The sequence below is a fragment of the Armigeres subalbatus genome, chromosome 2 (assembly GCF_024139115.2).
Source record: "Armigeres subalbatus isolate Guangzhou_Male chromosome 2, GZ_Asu_2, whole genome shotgun sequence".
Lineage (NCBI taxonomy): Eukaryota > Metazoa > Arthropoda > Insecta > Diptera > Culicidae > Armigeres > Armigeres subalbatus.
The window spans coordinates 1,190,197-1,209,633 of NC_085140.1; the positions used below are offsets into that span (position 1 = coordinate 1,190,197).

The 19,437-nt window shown below is 40.4% G+C and overlaps 1 protein-coding gene across 10 annotated transcripts in view; it reads right to left on the minus strand.

The window, feature by feature from the left end:
- The window catches only part of LOC134217420 (CLIP-associating protein), a 128,650-nt gene that overhangs the window by 21,870 nt on the left and 87,343 nt on the right, over positions 1-19,437 (minus strand). For all 10 annotated transcript variants that reach the window (XM_062696172.1, XM_062696171.1, XM_062696179.1 and 7 more), the window contains 2 exons: positions 8,021-8,194; positions 7,658-7,911 (listed from right to left, as the gene is read on the minus strand). In XM_062696172.1, coding sequence (XP_062552156.1) covers positions 7,658-7,911; positions 8,021-8,194 — 428 coding nt within the window. The remainder of the gene's footprint in view (positions 1-7,657; positions 7,912-8,020; positions 8,195-19,437) is intronic.

The window sequence follows — 19,437 nt, forward strand, 5'->3', positions numbered from 1 at the left end:
ATTCTTTACAATCCGATGCCCCGGACTGTATGGTCTATTTAAACTGTAGTCACTATGATCGAAACATTACCGAACTAAACAGTGATGTTAAGTAACAGTTTTCTTCAGCTAGAAAACTAGCTTATTTGGCTGAAATTGTTTGTTTGGATTGACATTATTAAATGAGGTTAATTTTTATATTTTTTAATTCTTTATTAAGGTGTTTTTAAATTCTAGATTAAGTTCAACACCGCAAAATGAGGTTAACTTATCATTAACGGTCTACATACCATAATCAATATTATATCGATAGATATAAGAATTATTCTATCAAACATTGGAAGCTAAGAGAGCCCTTATTCAACCAAAAACAGTCTTCTTCAGCTAGAAAACTAGCTTCTTCTTCTTCTTCACTTCAACACCACAAAATGAGGTTAACTGGTTAACCGCAAAATGAGGTGGGGGTCTGATCCGGTAAAACGATAAATAACCGCGGCGAGTACTTGGGAATAAAATATCTTTATTATCGAACGTGTGCTTACACTGTTGTCTTATATAAAACTGACATGACATATATACAGACACGGCAATACTCAACTTATAATAGGGTGGATCAGAATGATACCACTATATACGCCCCCCCAGTTACACCATGAATCGAACACGGTGCCCTGCTGGTGTAATGACTGTGTGACGATCATCTTGGGGATAACTTGACAAATTCTGATCACAAACAAATGCAGGCTTAATTCTATCGATCGAAACTATCTGATTCTTTCCGAACACCAGAATTTTAAAGTATTTATCACTTCGCTTAACAACTCCATAAAGTCTTTCATATGGTTGTTGAAGTGGCCGCCTAACTGAATCAACCCGAACAAACACATGACTACAATCCTTCAACCTATGGTTTACGAAGACTCGTTTCCTGGAATGACGCGTTCCTACGGGTGCCTTTACGTCCAGGAATGCTTGATGTAGGATTTTTGCAAACTCCGTGCGGTCCACGTCTGTAATAGGTGGATCGTAAAATTCTCCCGGGATTCTCAGCCGCTGACCGAAAACGAGCTCTGCAGCTGAACATTTAGAATCTTCACGAAATGCGCTTCTTAGCCCAAGCAGAACCAAAGGAAGACGTTCATGCCAATTATTTGAAGCGGTGCACATTAATGCCGCCTTCATCGTTCGATGGAAACGCTCAACCATTCCATTCGATTGTGGATGATATGCGGTGGTGTGGATATGATGAACTCCAAGTAGCTGCGTCAATTCCTGAAATACTTCCGATTCGAACTGACGACCCTGATCAGTGGTGATTGTTTCGGGTGTACCGTAACGTGTAATCCACTCGGTATATATAGCCATTGCTACCGTTCGCGCTGTTATGTCTTGGAGCGGTATTGCTTCTGGCCAACGCGAAAAACGATCGATCATTGTAAGTAGATAACGGAATTCTCTTGAGGGGGGCAGTGGCCCAACCAAATCTACATGTACGTGTCGGAATCGTGCTTTCGGCGCTTCAAAAGTCGAAAGTGGTGCGACTGTATGACGTGAGATTTTCGATTTTTGACACTGCAGGCATGACTTCACAAACTTGATTATGTCCTTGTTCATCGATGTCCAAACAAATCTATCGGCGATAAGTTTTTTTGTGGCCCGTATCCCAGGATGCGCTAGTCCATGTAATTGTTTCATGACTGACACTCGGTGTTTTTCTGGAAGATAAGGCCGAATACAATTATTAACGGACACATCACAATATATCGGAGAAGACAATGATGGAATTCGTCTCAGCTGGAGATTAAGCGATGTTTTATTCGAATTCACTAGATCTTGTAGTTGACGGTCATTTACTTGATCCCTGGCAATGGAGTTGAAATCCCTTTCGGCACCAACTGCATTCACCCTGGACCTCGCGTCAGAAATCATGCTGTTTTTCCCACTGATATGGCGAATGTCAGTGGTAAACTCTGCAATATATTGCAGATATCTTTCCTCATGAGGTAATCGACTGCTTGGATCGGTAGTCATGGCATAAGTCAGCGGAAAATGGTCGGTAAAAATCGTGAACTCTCGTCCCTCAATCAAATGTCTAAAATACTTTACAGCTAATTTCGTTGCCGTTAGCTCTCGACCAAACGTGGAGTACTTTTGTTGACTAGGAGATAACTTGACGGAAAAAAATCCTAACGGTTTCCAAATACCCCTTTCAAGTTGCTGCAGAACTGCGCCAGCCGCGAAGTTGGAAGCATCCACCATAAGTCCAAGTGGCTTTGACGCATTTGGATAGTGTAGCAAAGTAGCCTCTGCTAGCGACTTTTTACAAAACTCGAAACAACGAGCAGATTGCTCATTCCAAGAAATTGGTCTGGAATCATTCCTGCGGTTGTCTGGAATTAGCATCCTCAAGTCATTCTGGATTTCAACAGCATGCGGAACAAAACGTTTGTAAACGTTCAGCAGCGCAAGGAAACGGCGTAAATCCTTGACCGTTTTTGGAACTTCATAGTCCAACACTGCTTGAACTCTAGTAGGAAGCGGCCGTACTCCTTTTTCACATACCACGTAACCCAGAAAGTCAACTTCGAGAACGAAAACTTGCACTTCTCAATATTAATAGTTAGGTAATTTTCCTTCAGGCGGTCCAAAACAATTTTCACATGCTCCTTATGCTCCACGTCAATGAAAACAATGACGAAATCAAGGTTCGCGAATAATTTGTTCATAAACCTTTGAAATGTTTGGCTTGCATTGCAGATGCCGAAAGGCATTCGAGTAAATTCAAAAAGCCCGAAAGGAGTTATAACGGCGGTTTTCGGTATATCGGCCGTCTCCACCGGAATGTTGTAGTAGGCTCTCACAAGATCTAACGTAGTGAATATGCTTTTACCTTCAAAACGATTCAAAAGATCGTGTACATGCGGAACGGGATATCGGTCCGGGACTGTTGCCTTATTAAGACGCCGATAATCTCCTACAAACCTCCACTCACCATTCTTTTTTGGAACGCAATGTAATGCGCTGGCCCAACTGCTGCTTGACGGTCTACAAATGCCTACTTCGCACATAATCCGAAACTCATCCTTCGCCGCTTTCAATTTTTCCGGGTGCATTCGACGAGCTTTACACGCAACCGGTGGACCACGCGTGACGATGTGATGTGTGACATCGTGCAAAACCTTCTGATGCGCAAACGATGGCGAAAGAATTTCTCGATAATCAGATAGAACTTCGTGAAAAGGATGGGTAGCGTTGATGACAGTTATGCCATGTATGGTTGTAGTTCTCAAACATCCGGAACTGCGAAGGTTGGTGGTGCCATCAATCAGTTGATGGCGCTGCAAATCAACAAGTAAACCGGAAATGCGCCAATAGATCTGCACCGATGATTGCGCAGCTAACGTCCGCCATCACAAATCGCCACGTAAAACGTCGTCGTAAACCAAGGTCCAAAGTAAGAAACTTGCTCCCATAAGTACTAATTTTCGTACCGTTTGCAGCATGTAACGAAAACAGACCTGTACTGTTCCGTTTATCAGATTTGGATGCCGAAATGATGGACACATCTGAACCGGTGTCTACAAGAAATTTGCATCGAGAAATGGTATCCAGTATCACTAGACGACGACTTTCGAATCCATCACCCACCCGCGCCGACTCTAGTTTTTTGTACGGTCATATGAGCATGGTTCGCGGCAATGTTCTGCGTTTGCTCCATATTTACGATGATACCAACAAATCGAATCGTTTACTGCCCTAGGTCTGGAAGCGGATCGACCACGTCTCCTGTTCTGTCCATTTTTCAATCGGCGAATTTCAGTTCAGTTCAGTTCAGCACCTCTATTTCCTCCCTCAATGATGCATATTCGGTCCACGGTTTGGGTGTTGTTTCGACGCTGTTTACGACCATTTGCTCCCTTGTAGAAACGGAAACCGCCGAAACGCAGCTGTTGGAGGAGTCAATCATTTTGTCGGCCATTTCGGCAAGCTTTGCCAAACTTCCATCGCTGATTGCCAAAACTGTCCTGATGTTGGCGGGCATTCGTTGCAAAAAGAGCATTTTCATTAGGTTGTCGTCGACATTCAGGCCAGTTGCGATTCGGACGGAAATCTCCTAGATCGCACGAACTGAGAAGCTGCTCCAACCGAGCTTGCGGAGATAATACAAAGCGGGCAATCAGTCAATCCTTAATTGCTTTGTATTTATTGTCTGCCGGCGGTGTAGAAACAAGATCCGCTACATGACAGATGACGCTTTGATCAATTTTAGCGATAATATGCCAAAACTTGGTCTCATCTTTGGTGACTTGCGCCAGGCTAAATTGGGCTTCAGCCTGGGCAAAACCACATATGTGGATCGGTTTTCCAAAACTCGGCAACTTCACCGAAACCGATGATGTTGCTGCCGCGACGTCCGGATCAGTCATATTTGAGGTTACGTGTACCTCTTGAAATGCTTCCTCACTTTTCTGGATACAGGTCGAAATTCATTAAATTTTTCGTGAATTCTTCGCAAACTACGGAAACTACACGCGTCGGGGTCACCAATTGTAGGGGTTTGATCCGGTAAAACGATAAAAAACCGCGGCGAGTACTTGGAGTTAAAAATACCTTTATTATCGAACGTGTGCCTACACTGTTGTCTTATAAAAAACTGACATAACATATATACAGACACGGCAATACTCAACTTATAATAGGGTGGCTCAGAATGATACCACTATAAATATCAACAAATAGCCTCTATTGGAAGTCTTTGATTCATAAAGGTCGTTAAACCACAATACAAAGAGATAGCCGAACTATGATAGAAACGGTTTACGTTCCACATTGTACCATAATCATAATGGTATTGAATTATAATCACGCTGTAGTCTGATAAGGTTTTTTAACCGGACCGGACTGTACAAACAACGGGTTGTTAAGAATGTTTACCGTATGAAAAACCAATTTTCTCTATACATTTTTGGATGAAGGATTTTATTATTCTTCCTATAGAAAGATATGTCAAAATTACTTTTTCAAACGGAGAATATTCTTTACAATCCGATGCCCCGGACTGTATGGTCTATTTAAACTGTAGTCACTATGATCGAAACATTACCGAACTAAACAGTGATGTTAAGTAACCTTTTTCTTCAGCTAGAAAACTAGCTTATTTGGCTGAAATTGTTTGTTTGGATTGACATTATTAAATGAGGTTAATTTTTATATTTTTTAATTCTTTATTAAGGTGTTTTTAAATTCTAGATTAAGTTCAACACCGCAAAATGAGGTTAACTTATCATTAACGGTTTACATACCATAATCAATATTATATCGATAGATATAAGAATTATTCTATCAAACATTGGAAGCTAAGAGAGCCCTTATTCAACCAAAAACAGTCTTCTTCAGCTAGAAAACTAGCTTCTTCTTCTTCTTATTGGCATTACATCCCCACACTGGGACGGAGCTGCCTCGCAGCTTAGTGTTCATTGAGCACTTCCACAGTTATTAACTACGAGGTTTCTAAGCCAGGTTACCATTTGTGCATTCGTATATCATGAGGCTAACACGATGATACTTTTATGCCCAGGAAAGTCAAGACAATTTCCAATCTGAAAATTTCCTAGACCGGCACCGGGAATCGAACCCAGCCACCCTCAGCATGGTCTTGCTTTGTAGCCTGACAGGATCCGGAATCTATGGCCCTACAACAAAAATTTCTGTCCACTTAGGACAGTGGCCCACAGTATTTCAGGCGGAAATATATGCAATATTAGAATGCGTGTTATTATGCCTGAGGAGAAAGTATAGATTTGCAAAATATGTATTTTCTCTGACAGCTAAGCGGCACTTAAGTCGCTTAATAACTACACTTGTAACTCAAAGCTAGTGTGGGAATGCATTCTGGCTTTGAAAAACTTATCCATACGCAATCGTCTACCTATATTGGATCCCAGGACATACGGGTCTAGAGGGAAACGAGATTGCTGATGAGCTAGCCAGGAATGGATCTAATGAAAGGTTCATTGGCCCTGAGCCCTTCTGCGGGATCTCAGACTGCTCTGTAAAAATGGAACTGAACAAATATATGGTCAGTAAAATCACATCAAACTGGAATGCACTTCCCCATACGAGCCAATCCAAAAGGCTCGTAACGATTAACCCCAAGAAAACCCAACAACTATTAGGTCTCAACAAAAGGGATCTCAACATCTACACCGGTCTAATAACTGGACACTGCCCCTGCAGATACCATCTACAAAAGATCGGAGCAATCCAAACCTCAAATTGCCGCTTCTGTGACGAGGAGAGAGAAACATCAGAACACATCCTCTGCTATTGCAGTGCACTCACCCAACGTAGGTTCAAAGTTCTCAGCAAGCCCTTTTAGGGCCTGCTGACATATGGATCTTATCCCCCAAGGACGTGGTTGGCTTCATAAAGCTAGTCTCGCCAGAATGGGGAGTCACATACTGTAACTCAGGATCTCTATTCATCAATAATAGATGGTCTTGAGTTCAGTCGATACCAAGGTATCTCAGTGACAAACATGTTACTGAGATAACTTGCGTATTTCACAGCAAAAGGGTATATCACAATAGTCCTAAAATCTGGACGCAGTGATCTTCACCCGACAAACGAGGAAAAAAAGCGCTCTATTAGATTCCAATGTTTGTTGAAAATGTAATAGCTGAAACATGTATCGTTAGTGTTAATGGGTGAAGATATCAAATCACTTGAATAAAGATTAAAAAACAAAAATGGAGATGAGAAAATTATTTTGAGCTTTTTAGTGGAATGTTTTCACCTGTCATAAGACGAGTTTATACAATCCCATTGAATTCCACCACTTAATTGTATCTTGACAGATACGTATTTCGACCTCAAAAGTAAGGCCGTCTTCAGTGTCTCGTACTTTTATGCCCAGGAAAGTCGAGTCAAGTACGAGACACTGAAAACGGCCTTACTTTTGAGGTCGAAATACGTATCTGTCAAGATACAATTAAGTGGTGGAATTCAATGGGATTGTATAAACTCGTCTTATGACAGGGGAAAAATGGAGATATCAAATTCATGCATTCAGACGACATGTCTTAGTAAAAGTCCAAAAAATAACAAATCTCATTTAATTCACCTCTAAATCTTCATGAAATTGGCTTAAAATTGACCGGGCGATTTCTTTCAAGCTGCCCATTGGAATGCAGGGGTGACACATTGAATCTCTAATACCGTGAAGTACCCTAATTTCGCGCACTTAAGGTCTGACAAAGTTAAAACGTTTATAGAAAAACATGTAGTGCCTATCTTTCACATAGGACACATAGGTGTGAGTGTGTGTATGTGCGCGTGTTTGTGCGAATTTGTGCATGTGGGTATGTGTGTAAGTGGTATGTATGTATGTATTTACTTTTGAATGAATTTAGAAATTCTCAAAAACAATTGTACTTTTTGTAATTTTGACATTCTGGAGATCTGTATGTGTGTTTGTGTGTTTGAATGAATTTATAAATTCTCAAAAACAATTGTACTTTTCAGCAAAGTATGACATTTTGAAGGTTCATTTTCTTAACAATACGCTACAATTTAAGTTAGTAATAAGGTGCTTTATCGAAATTTATACATATAAGCAGAATATGTTATTTTGTAAAACATGACCTAATTAACACCATGGAAAATATACTTTATGTACCTGAATACGCATTGCATTTGCAGATCAGCTGGGAAGTATTCGTAAATCAGCTGAAGGGTTTTCCATATCTTTATATGCATAGACCCTAAAAGGTCTCCACCAAGCTTCTGAAATAACCGCGTGAGTAAAATAAATAGCCAGTCGTGTAAATCATTCGAATGTGATAATATCAATTCATTCACGGTGTCCAAAAATAGAGCATACACTTTGATGTGCGGATCCATAAACATTTTTCTGAACAAATCTAAGACGCGCTGAAATTAAAATTAAAAAGAATTTATCATTTTATCATCTGTTCAAATTATTCATTAGAAAATGGAGGAACGTTTACGACGTTTGTACAATTTAATTATCTATACATACTTGTAGCTGCTCTGACGTTAACATTTTTCCATCGCTCAGATATTGTGTGAGATTTATAAGAGCATCTTTTCGCTCGGACCAATGGGTGGATGCACATAGCTGTATAATATCGTCGATGTCCTCAATTGTTCGCGAACTGTCTAAACGTGACCGAGAACCGTTCCATGAATAAGACTGAAACAAAAAATCAGATATGAATGTTTTTTATATGATGTAACTGCTTTATATCATTTAGGAGTCATAATATACTAATACTATTTAAAGTGTTTATAGTTTATTGTATCCTAGTGATTATGATTAAGAAATTAGTGATAAACTTAATTTAAAAAATTAAAAAATCACTTAATAAACAATAATTAAAAAAAAGATAATTCATTCAAAGTGATTAATTTGGTTTGTCACGCTGCTCAAACCCCTCCCCCCTAGAGGCGTGACGTACCTTGTGGATGGCCCCTAACTTTATGATTAAAAACGTATCCGTCACTCTTACACTTGTCTTTTCAGGAATTGTTAATACATAGTATAGCTCAGAGACGTCTCTCCTGATCCTGGAGTGAGAGGCCTTTAGTCAAACCTACATGTGTGTATGTTCCCCATGTTAGGGCTGTCCAAAACAGCGTCCGATCGGTAGCGGGCGGCTGAACAAGAAATGCGGTGTAACGTCAGCTATTCCTAAGATGGCAGCCCTCCCCCTGACGTGGCTAGATATCGCAGCCCTGGGCGGTCCAAAACAGCGTCCGACCCGTAGCGGGCGGTTGAACAAGAAATGCGGTGTAACGTCAGCTATTCCTAAGATGGCAGCCCTTCCCTTCACGTGGCTAGGTATCGCAGCCCTGGGCATAATGAAAAACCAACAATCAACCCCGAAAAATGTAATAAAAAATACAGGATTTAACCATCGGCAAAGGACACGGAAATGTTTAACGGAAATCTTTTTGCCCTTCTTGCTTGAGGTAAAGGTGAAGGTTGCAGCACTTCAGGAGATCCGATGGCAAGGAACAGGAGAACGGGAATTCAGCGCAGTTGACTCAATTGCGGGTACGTCACTCAAGTATCACATCTACTACAGTGGCAGCGAGAAGGCGGATCTCTTACTACATTTAATCTCATAGTTCAAAGCTCTACTCGCTGTCTGGAACACCCAGCGTCTATAAAGCAATTCCGCGTCGGTTCTAGCACGTAACAACCTTCTTTTAGCTTGTCACGAGTTTTTACCATCCCATTGAATTCCACCACTTGATTTCAGCTTTTAGCTTAGCTTTAAGATAGGTTCTACGAAGGTCAGCAATCTTGTTCGAACACCAATACATCGGTTGGCAATTGCCGGGTGGCTTAGTCCTCCTAGACATCGTTAAGTCACATGCACGTGTCAGCACATCGGTTAACTCATCACAACTCAGGCCTAGAGCCCGATATTTCCGTCGTAATGAATCCTCTAGCAATTCCGGTTTGAACTGTGAGGTGCACCATCCTGGATGAGTACTGATCTGTCTTGTGGTCTGTTGGGGGTTTAACTGACCATAAAACGTACTTCATGGTGGTCATTGGAAATATACTCCTCATGAACTCTTCATTCAGTCTCCACCGTCCACCCTGCGCTGCAGCAGGTCACATCGATGCATGACTCACCGCGCGGTCCTCTGAACGTTGACGCGTGGCCCTCATTCAGCAGTAGCACGTTTAGTATCGCTAGAGATTCTAGTACGATATGACCTCTAGCGATAATGAACCCCCAGTTCCGTAGTGGTTTAAGTTTAACTGTGTTGCTTGCATGTCCAGACTCTTCCTGAGGCCCCCTTACAGTCAATTGACTTATAATGAGTTAAACTATGGACAAGAACAGCTTCCCTGGGAAGCTTACCAGACTGATCAAAGTAACAGTGTGAAGAATTTGGACGAACCAGTTCGTTCGAATCGCGCCGGGGACTAAGACAAGGTGATGAATTGTCGTGCCTGTTGTTCAACAGAAGGTATCATGCGAGGAGCCGGGTGTAACAGCCGTGGTACGATTTTCAACAGATTCAGTCAATTTATTTGTTTCGCAGATGACACGGACATTGTCTGCCGAACATTTGAAAAGGTGGCAAAAATGTTCACCCACCTGAAACGTGAAGCAACAAAAATTGGTCTGATGGTGAATGCATCGAAGACAAAGTACATGCTAGTGGGCGGAACCGAGCGCGACAGGGTCCGCCTGGGACGCAGTGTCACGATAGACAGGGATACCTTAAAGGTGGTTGAGGAATTCGTCTACCTTGGATCCTTGCTAACGGCTGATAACAATGTTAGTTGTGAAATACGAAAGCGCATCATCTGTGGAAGTCGGGCCTACTACGAGCTCCAGAAGAAACTGCGGTTAAAAAAGATTCACCACTGCACCAGATGTGTCATATACAAGGCACTGATAAGACCGGTAAGTCCTCTACGGACATGAAACATGGACAATGCTCGAGAAGGACTTGCAAGCACTCGGAGTATTCGAGAGACGGGTGCTTAGGACCATCTTTGGCGGTGTGCAAGAAGACGGTGTGGGGCGGCGAAGAATGAACCATGAGCTCGCCCACCTCTACGGCGAACCCAGTATCCAGAAGGTAGCCAAAGCCGGCAGGATATGATGGGCAGGGCATGTTGTAAGAATGCCGAACAGCAACCCTGCAAAGATAATGTTTGCTTCCGATCCGATTTGCTTTAATTTTGCTGGCTTAAACAAGAATGTGCATCATCTTTCGTTCGTAACGAATACAAGAATACGGGTGTTAACCATAACCAACACCTATAATACTTCCCATATATTCATAACAGTTCCATGTTTGCTTCGTTTCTTATCTACAAGGGACTGTTATTAATTTATGGGAAGTATGAAGGGCTGAGCTGACTGGTTTATGTTCAAAGAACATACCGAACAGCTCACCTTCAGTTTAGCCTTAACCAGCACTTCTTGGCGTCAGCCAAAGGTGCTTTGAATGAGGCCACCTGCATTCCCTCAAAGCCATTTCGGAATCGAATCGCGGAGTCCGGAGAAGACGACCTTACTATTGAGGTCGAAATACGTATCTGTCAAGGTACAATTAAGTGGTGGAATTAAATGGGATTGCCAAGTGAAGACATTCCACTAAAAAGCTCAAAACATTCCCTTCTAGGCCTGAAAACTTCTCATGGGTGGGCTTCAAGACATCGACGTAGCTTTTATTGTCAGACATTCCACTAAAAAGCTCAAAACATTCCCTCCTAGGCCTGAAAGCTTCTCATGGGCTTCAAGACATCGACGTAGCTTTTATTGTCAGACAACATCTCGCATCATCTGTCTTTTCGTTTGCCACGGCCATTGGAAGGCGCATCTTATTTAACATGGGCTGTACCATCGTTTGCCGCAGCTTGGTCGGATCTTATGTTCCCCAGCCTTTCTGGCCTCCAGCAGGGTCTTCCACTCTCACTTCGCCTGCACGACTAGAGGGCAAAGGCCTGCTGCAGATCCCTACTATAGTTAAGGACAATCCTCACGGAATCCAAAAACAAATCCACTTGCGTTTTCAATGGCACCCCCTTCCAAACGGGAGCCACGCACAACCTGGGAGCTGCGGACTCGATCAAAATCAATTTTCAAGATATTTTGCTTGAAACTCGCAAATTTCCTCTCGGTGTTCAATGTACACGTTACAATTTTCTCACATCGAATTATCATTGTGTTTATCTCTTTAAAATTAATTACAAAGATTTTGTCAATTTACTGCATCGTATGAATTAACGTATCGAATGTTAAATTAATTTATACCCTCCACTTATGTTGAATCCATCGAAATATTTAAAACGACGCCAGAAAATTGTTTGTTCAAAATGAGCTATATTTAGTATGCGTTGATTTATACGTGTTCTCTCTCGGCTGCGCTCAAAATGCACAGAACCTCTCTCGATGCGATGGATACTTTTTGACAGCTTACTTTGGAGATTCTTTGACACTCGTTTTGACTCTATCCGCAGCCCCCAGCGCACAACTACTATCATTTTTATCGTTCCACGCAGCAAAGCTTTTGAAATTTGTGCGTGGCTCCCGTTTTGAACGAGCCCTTGAAAACGCGATTGCATTTAGTTTTGGATTCCGTGAGGAATAGTTAAAGCGGCTGTACAGAAAGGACCATGGTTACATCCGTAACGTCGGTAATCACCTCCATTTTCTGTCTCCTACTCTTTTTTTAATCTTTCAACCCACCTTCTTCGCTTCCCACTGGCGTCCTTTGGAGTGACCGAAAAAGGCCACTTCGTCTGGCGAAACCCGAGCAGAAGCGACGACCTCGATAACAGTTGGTATGAACTTGGCTTACATAAGAGGTAAAACACCGAAAAATAATACTAATACAAATAAAACTAATATTCAAAATACTTCAGGCATAACATACTTAGATATTTCAATACCAAACCAGTAATGATTTGTTATGCGATTGGTAGCGAAGAGAGCGCAAAATCGAAAGAGAAGAGTAAAACGCGCGCATTTCTGCTCCATCAAAGCGTTCCATGACAAAAGTTCCGCTTTGAATAAGCACCGCGAAGCAAAAGCGCTTTTGATAAATATTTGATATTTAATGGGATGGTCCGTTTACATATCCACTAATCCTGGCGACAATGTACTGCCTGATAATACTAGCGCGACATTAGCTCAATGTAAACAGAAATGGTCATCTGCTAATAAGCTTTGGCAATAAAGTCTATTCACAAATACGCTAATTACATTCGACATTGAAGTATCCGACAATATTACCATAATGCAAACAGACATTTCTTCTTCTGATGAAAATCTTTATCGTCACAGAAATAGCGAATATGAAACGGGTCAACATTTTCAAAGATATTTATTTCTGAAGGTTTTTTTTTTTGAGAAATCCAATATATTTAGTTAGGGAGCATGATTGTTATAGCATGCGGACAACTTAGGAGGTAGAGGGGGTACGACAAATGTTAATGATCCACACAATTTTATGAAATTTTTTATTAGCAAATGTATATTCTGATACACGGAAAACTGTTCGACATCTGTCCAATCCAGAATATTGATCACAGAAATAAATTGTAAAAAGAATTATAAATTGAGAAGAGTTAAAGCTATAAACTTCATTGTTCTCTTTATTGTACAGATTTTGTTTTCCTGATATGACATTTCAATCAAAGGTAATTGCCTATTTCCGGGGATTAAACCACCCGACTTGGACGTTAATTTACAATGTTATGAAAACTCATATGTGAATACATATGTACGTTATGTGGAAGATATTGATTTGAAAAATGTATTGGAGGTAACCACTTTCCCTTCGATGGGACTTGAACCCACGACCCTCATTCGAAGGGAAAGTGGTTACCTCCAATACATTTTTCAAATCAATATCTTCCACGTAATGTACATATACACATATGAGTTTTCCTGATATGACATGTTAATTTCAAAATATTATTAGTAACTTTACATGATTAATATATTCCAATTTCCTTTTCTCTATTTAAAACTCATTTTACTCTCATTTTACGAAATAACTAAAATTAGAATTGAAAGTGTCAGCTCAATAATTTCCGAATATGTATGTCTTATTTTTCACATTGGTAACGATTCTGATGATAGTAATTTTCAATTCGACGAACTATCACTTTTAAGCTTAGTTTAGTTTGAGTTAATTCAGAAAATGAGAAGTAGAACCAGTTAGATGCAACAAAATAAGCAAACATATTGAGAAACGCGCTGGAAAATTAATCGTTCATCATTTCAGATCCCTTTTATGTGTTTTTCTCGAAATATTAAAATAGTGCACAGGTTGCAGATTTGATCACGCGACGCCTCTGATTAATAGTTCGGTTTTGGAGTGATCCTATAGCCTTTACGTATACTTAGTATCAGTGGTGCAATTTATCAACAATACCTGCTGAGTGTGATTCTTTTGTTTTGTATTTGTCTCTGCTCCTCTTTGCCTATGACGGTGCCTTTCAGTCAGAACGACAAAGCAGGAGTAGCTTAGGAAACTCGGTTTGCCAACAGCGGGCTGAAGCTGATGATCATTCGGCACAAATTTCCTGTCATTGTCTTTCAAGTGATAGTATTCACCCATGCATTTATATAGGGCCGTCGCATTCACACAGCAGCGAGTGAACTGAATAGACTGTCAGTAGAGATGTCGTAAAATCCCGATTAATCGATTAGTTACTAATCGATTACTCTTGATTCTTGTCGATTATTGAATCGATTAATCATTGTATAGTAATCGATTCAAAATTAATCGATTATCACAACGATGAATCGATTAATCGAAATAATCAATTAATTTTCGACATCCTTATGATGTCGTAAAATTCTGATTAATCGATTAGTAACTAATCGATTACTCACGATTCCTCTCGATTATTGAATCGATTAATCGTTGGGTAATAATCGATTCAAAATTAATCGATTATCACAACGATGAATCGATTAATCAAAGTAATCGATTAATTTGCGACATCTCTAACTGTCAGTGCGGGCTGCGTGTGCAATGAGAAGAGAGGTCTTTTGTTTACTTTATCTTTGATTGTTGCTGCCAACCATTTTCAGTTTTCACTGCTAGAAAGTGAGTATGAAGAGGGAATGGTATCAATATCCAACCAATTTCAGTCACTGAGATTGAGAATTCGCACCCCTGCTTAGTATACGCGAAAGGCAAAAATACCGCTTATGCAAGGCAAGTTCATAAGAGAGTAAGGTATCAATAACAGAATTAGGTATTATTGAGTAATTATCTCCTGCTCGGGAAGGGTCGACCTCTGTCAACTTTTTGGTGCCGCTCCAATCTCAACTTTTTTTAAAAGAATTTGTAGAACTTATTGCTATTGGGTTCCCTTTGTAGCTGCTGTTGAATCCTGCTAGAATAGTTGCCTTTGTGATCCCATGGTAATCTATGCATGCCGCAAGGAGGATGCATAAGGAGGCAAATTATGTATTTGCTTATAAAGAATGGATAATTGATATGCAAAATATCAGCGTAATTCTAAAAAAACGGAACCTAATCTATTTAAAAAAATCATGATTTCGAAGCGAACTGCTAATATATAAGAAGAATAATTAAAACATGATTTAGAATAGAAGATGATCTATGAAGTGATAAAAAATATATTGAAATAGAACAATTGAATAGTAGAAATATAATAGACTCAAAATTTAAATCTTAGATTCATACTATCTATTATATTCACGTGATGAACTTATAATTATAATATAAACCCAGATTAATCCACCTAGCAGTGATGATGCCTTGCTCGTGCATTATAAAATATATTGAAAAAATCACATTAGAAAGGTCAAAAACCCTGATTAATCCACCTAGCGGTGTTGGTGCCTTTCTCGTGCAAAAATCACTAAAAAAAACTTAATTCACCGAGTGGTGATACTGCCTTTCTCGTATTTAGCCAAGACAGCAACCTCATATGGCGCTTATATAGTTCGATTCCATTTTCTTAATAACTTTTAAACGCAATGGTTTATCGGTATCAAATTCAATAGTGATCAACAAAATTTTGTCCCCTGTGGAATGCAACTTGCGAGAAAATCGGTCAAGAATTACTATATGAAAAAGTGGCTAATGTTTTTTCGGTTTTTGTGTGCACACACACACACACACACACAAATACACACGGACAGACAGACATTTGTTCAGCTCGACGAGCTGAGTCGATTGGTATATAACATCATGGGTCTCCGAGACTTCTATAAAAAGTTCGATTTTGGAGTGAAATGATAGCCTTTCGGTACAACTTTGTTGTTCCAAAAAGTGTGTCTACAAAATTTGTACATATACACACATACACACACACACATACATCAGGGCTGGGGGCAGCAGGGACAGTAGGGACAGCATGGACCATGTCCAAGGGCTTGACGACCCCTCCCCAGCTGTCTGCGAGTCAGGGAGAACTGCCTAGGGCGTGGTGGGATTTAGCAGTGGGCTCTGCTAAAATCCCTCCCAAAAAACCACAAGTGCCCGTAAGCAGACTCTATCAAAGCGACTGTGTGCCGCTTCAAAAGCACAAGCCCAGGGAGTGCCAATTGGCATGGTGAGTGTCCCTACTTCGGTAGGGTAGCGCGTGAGCTGCTTCGGCAGGGAGTGAGTGATCTGGTTGTGCTGAGGCAGGAGTGTCATAGCGTGTCGCCGATATTGTCACCTCGAAGCGCAGCAGAAGTCTGAGTATGGACTGCACATGCTGAGGTAGGAGTCGAGGTACCTATCGACACCTTGAGGCATGGCAGTGGAGTGTTAGAGTGAGCACCCGAAAAGGGTCACATGGAGCGAATGGTCTTTGGAGAAGCTGCTTCGGCGGCAGGGTAGCAGTGGGTTGTACCCACACACCTACAGTTGTGCACATGTGGTGCATGGGGAGTGTCCCTGCTTCGGCAGGGTAGCGTGTGGTCTGCTTCGGTGTGATTGATCTGCTCGTGCTGAGGCAGGAGTGTCGTAGCGTAATATCTGTAGGCCCAGGCAGTTACCGCTATTGACACCTCGAGGCATGGCAGCGGAGCGCCCGGGAGAGCATCCAAGTCAGACTCAAATGGAGTGAATGGTGTGCGAGCACCCAAGTCAGTCTCGCATAGGACGAGTGCCTGTGTGAGCGATAATGAGCGAGTACGCTTAGTACTGCCATCCCCAGAAGTAGTACTGCGAGGTAGTTCCTGGAAACGATGGTGGAGCCCAAGGGAGTTTAGTCGGTATTACCGGTATGGTCGAGTCCGACACTCCAGTACAGTTCCGTGCGGTAGTTTGGCAACTACAATGCACGTGTACTGGGTTAGTGTGTAAATGCATTCTCCCTTGTAAAAAAAAAGAAAAAAAAAAAAAGAAACATACATCAGGGCTGGTAGCGATAAATGCCGTTCAAAATAGTGACTTAGTGACCAATGATGACGAAAAAAGTGACCAAATAGTGACTTTCAGAAGCAGAAAAAGTGATCAAATAGTGACTTTTGTATGAAGTACTAACCAGGTAGTGAGCTGAGTTGCATTCGAATTGTTATTGAGTAACTCGTAGTAGATCGGAAACTAGGGATCTCAAACTAGGGAAAAATTACAAAATCATGAGGATTACTACTGCTGGCCGTGTGCATCTTCATCGTAACTAGGGAAAGAATGGATCTTAGCAGGGGACAACCGACTAGGCGACACCATCATAAATACCACAGAGTTGGATATTGAGGAACGTATTCGTTGGATGTCCAGAGGCTAGCAATATGACCATGGTAAACCTTATTCCGTAACACACGGGAGCAGGTAACGAGTTACAAGTTGTTACTCTAAACCATGCTTATAATTTGAACAACGATTTTGAAGCAAGTTCTACAGCATTGTGGTAATAAAGTTTAAGATGAGCTCGAAGTTTTCGTGAAACTGCAGTTTGTGTATGAAAAAGGCAGAATGAAGTATAACAAATTTTGCGCTCCTTTTACTATCGATCAAAAAATATTATCTCGTCAAAATATATTCCCAAAAGTTTCACCATATATAGATAATTCAGCGGCAAGGCAGTATAAAAACCTACCAGAACGATGTTTTGGTTGGGGCTTTCGCTAATTTTTATGTAGTTAGACGTGTGAACATTGGTTTTGACACGTTGAAAAATTAACACACGGTTTTTCGGCAATAAATTAATAAATTGAATTATTTGCAATCACAAAGCTTATGAATCTTTATAAGAAAAAATTGTTTAAAAAACTTAAAGAATCCAAAATTATGATGACATTTTTAAAATACGATACAAAATAACATTTTTAATTGAAACAAATTTAAATACATATAGAGTCCATTTGCCATTTGTTTTTTTCGAGACCCTGATCTCGGTTTCATTAAAAACATTAACTCATATATAACATGAATTTTACCAAACCTAAGTTTCCTAAGTTTCAAGTTTCGTAAAATGTGATCCAAAATCTTGAATTTGATGCAGAAATTGCTTTGGAAAACTCTGAATTTTTTCAGAAATTTCAGCGGAAGTTGATTTTCTGTGGAAAACCTAGTGTAAATTTCTAGGATTTTTTTTCACTAATTGTGCAGAAATTACTTCAATCCTTGTGTAATCTTTTTCCAGGAGTTCAAACGGAAATTCCAACAGAAATCCGATGGCGAATGTCAGCACAAAAACTTCCGGAAATTCTTTCATACCATAAATTCAAGGCAGAATATTTTGTAGACATTCCTGCTGTCTCTTTCAGGGATTTCCGCGGAAACTGCACGTCAATTACTATCAAAACTTCTCTGCGAATCCTTGAAAAAAAATCTTTTTCAAATACAAGCGGATTTTTTCATGAATTCCGGGAGAAATCTTTTTGAGAATAACTATAGATATTGTTTGGTGAATTCCTAAGAAAAACCTTCTGAAAATTATTTCCCAAATTCAAGGCGGAATTTTACATAAAGATTTATGCGGTCATCGCTACAGAAATTACAGTGAAAGTTCCTCTAAGAGAAACAAAGTTAGGAAGCTTTTTATAACGAAGGTGGATTTTTCTCTAGATACAGGCAACTTACCCAACTTAGGAAGTAGTGCGCTGGATTTGCCTAAGAAGCGCAGATAAAACTTCGCCGACAATACCATGCTGTGTGGTTCGTCGTAGAGGGGTTAATCAATCAGAAACCACGAAATATCTCGGAATTATGTCAAAATTTACGTGACGAAAAAAAATGAATATTCAGAAACGATGAAAAATGACAACAAGGTAAGTTCTTACCCTTATAATGCTTGTCAAACGAGCGCTCAAGAGTATAATGCATTCAATAATGGCTTCATGCTAACTTTCACCTACTCAGTGACTGAGTAGAATTGTATTGCTCTCTCTTTCTATCGCACGGAAATTTTACTCAATTTCCGTCAAAAGCAGGACAACTCAAAACTATGAGTAATCCTGCTTTTGACGGAAACTGAGTAAAATTTCCGTGGGAAGAAAAGAGATGGCAATATAATTTTACTCAGTCACTGAGTAGGTGAAAGTTAGAGTGTTGGAAATATCCAAAAAAAAAAATGGGTAAGCATAGACTTCAAATGTGGAGTCCCTTCTCAACGACATTTTGCTATCGAAAACAAAATCCTACGCTCCTTATTTATTAAATTTCCACCCAAAACTAAATCCGCGCGAAGCCTCAACCGTTATGTAAATCCGCATCAAATCCGCGAGAATAGCAAAAACCACGAAATCCTCGTAGTCGTAACAATCCTGCGCTTTATATACGGCGTTGCCTAAACGTATGCCCAAGCTTCGCTGTGTGGTCTGTCTGTGTGTCTCTTGATCCCGAAGTTCATGGTTCGAACCCACTCTACCTTTCATAAGGCGGCATTGGAGCAATTTTTCAAACTTTATATATTTTGTTAACAGATTCACATTTGATTTGGTTGATGATAATGGTAGGTACAAATGAATTTTATTT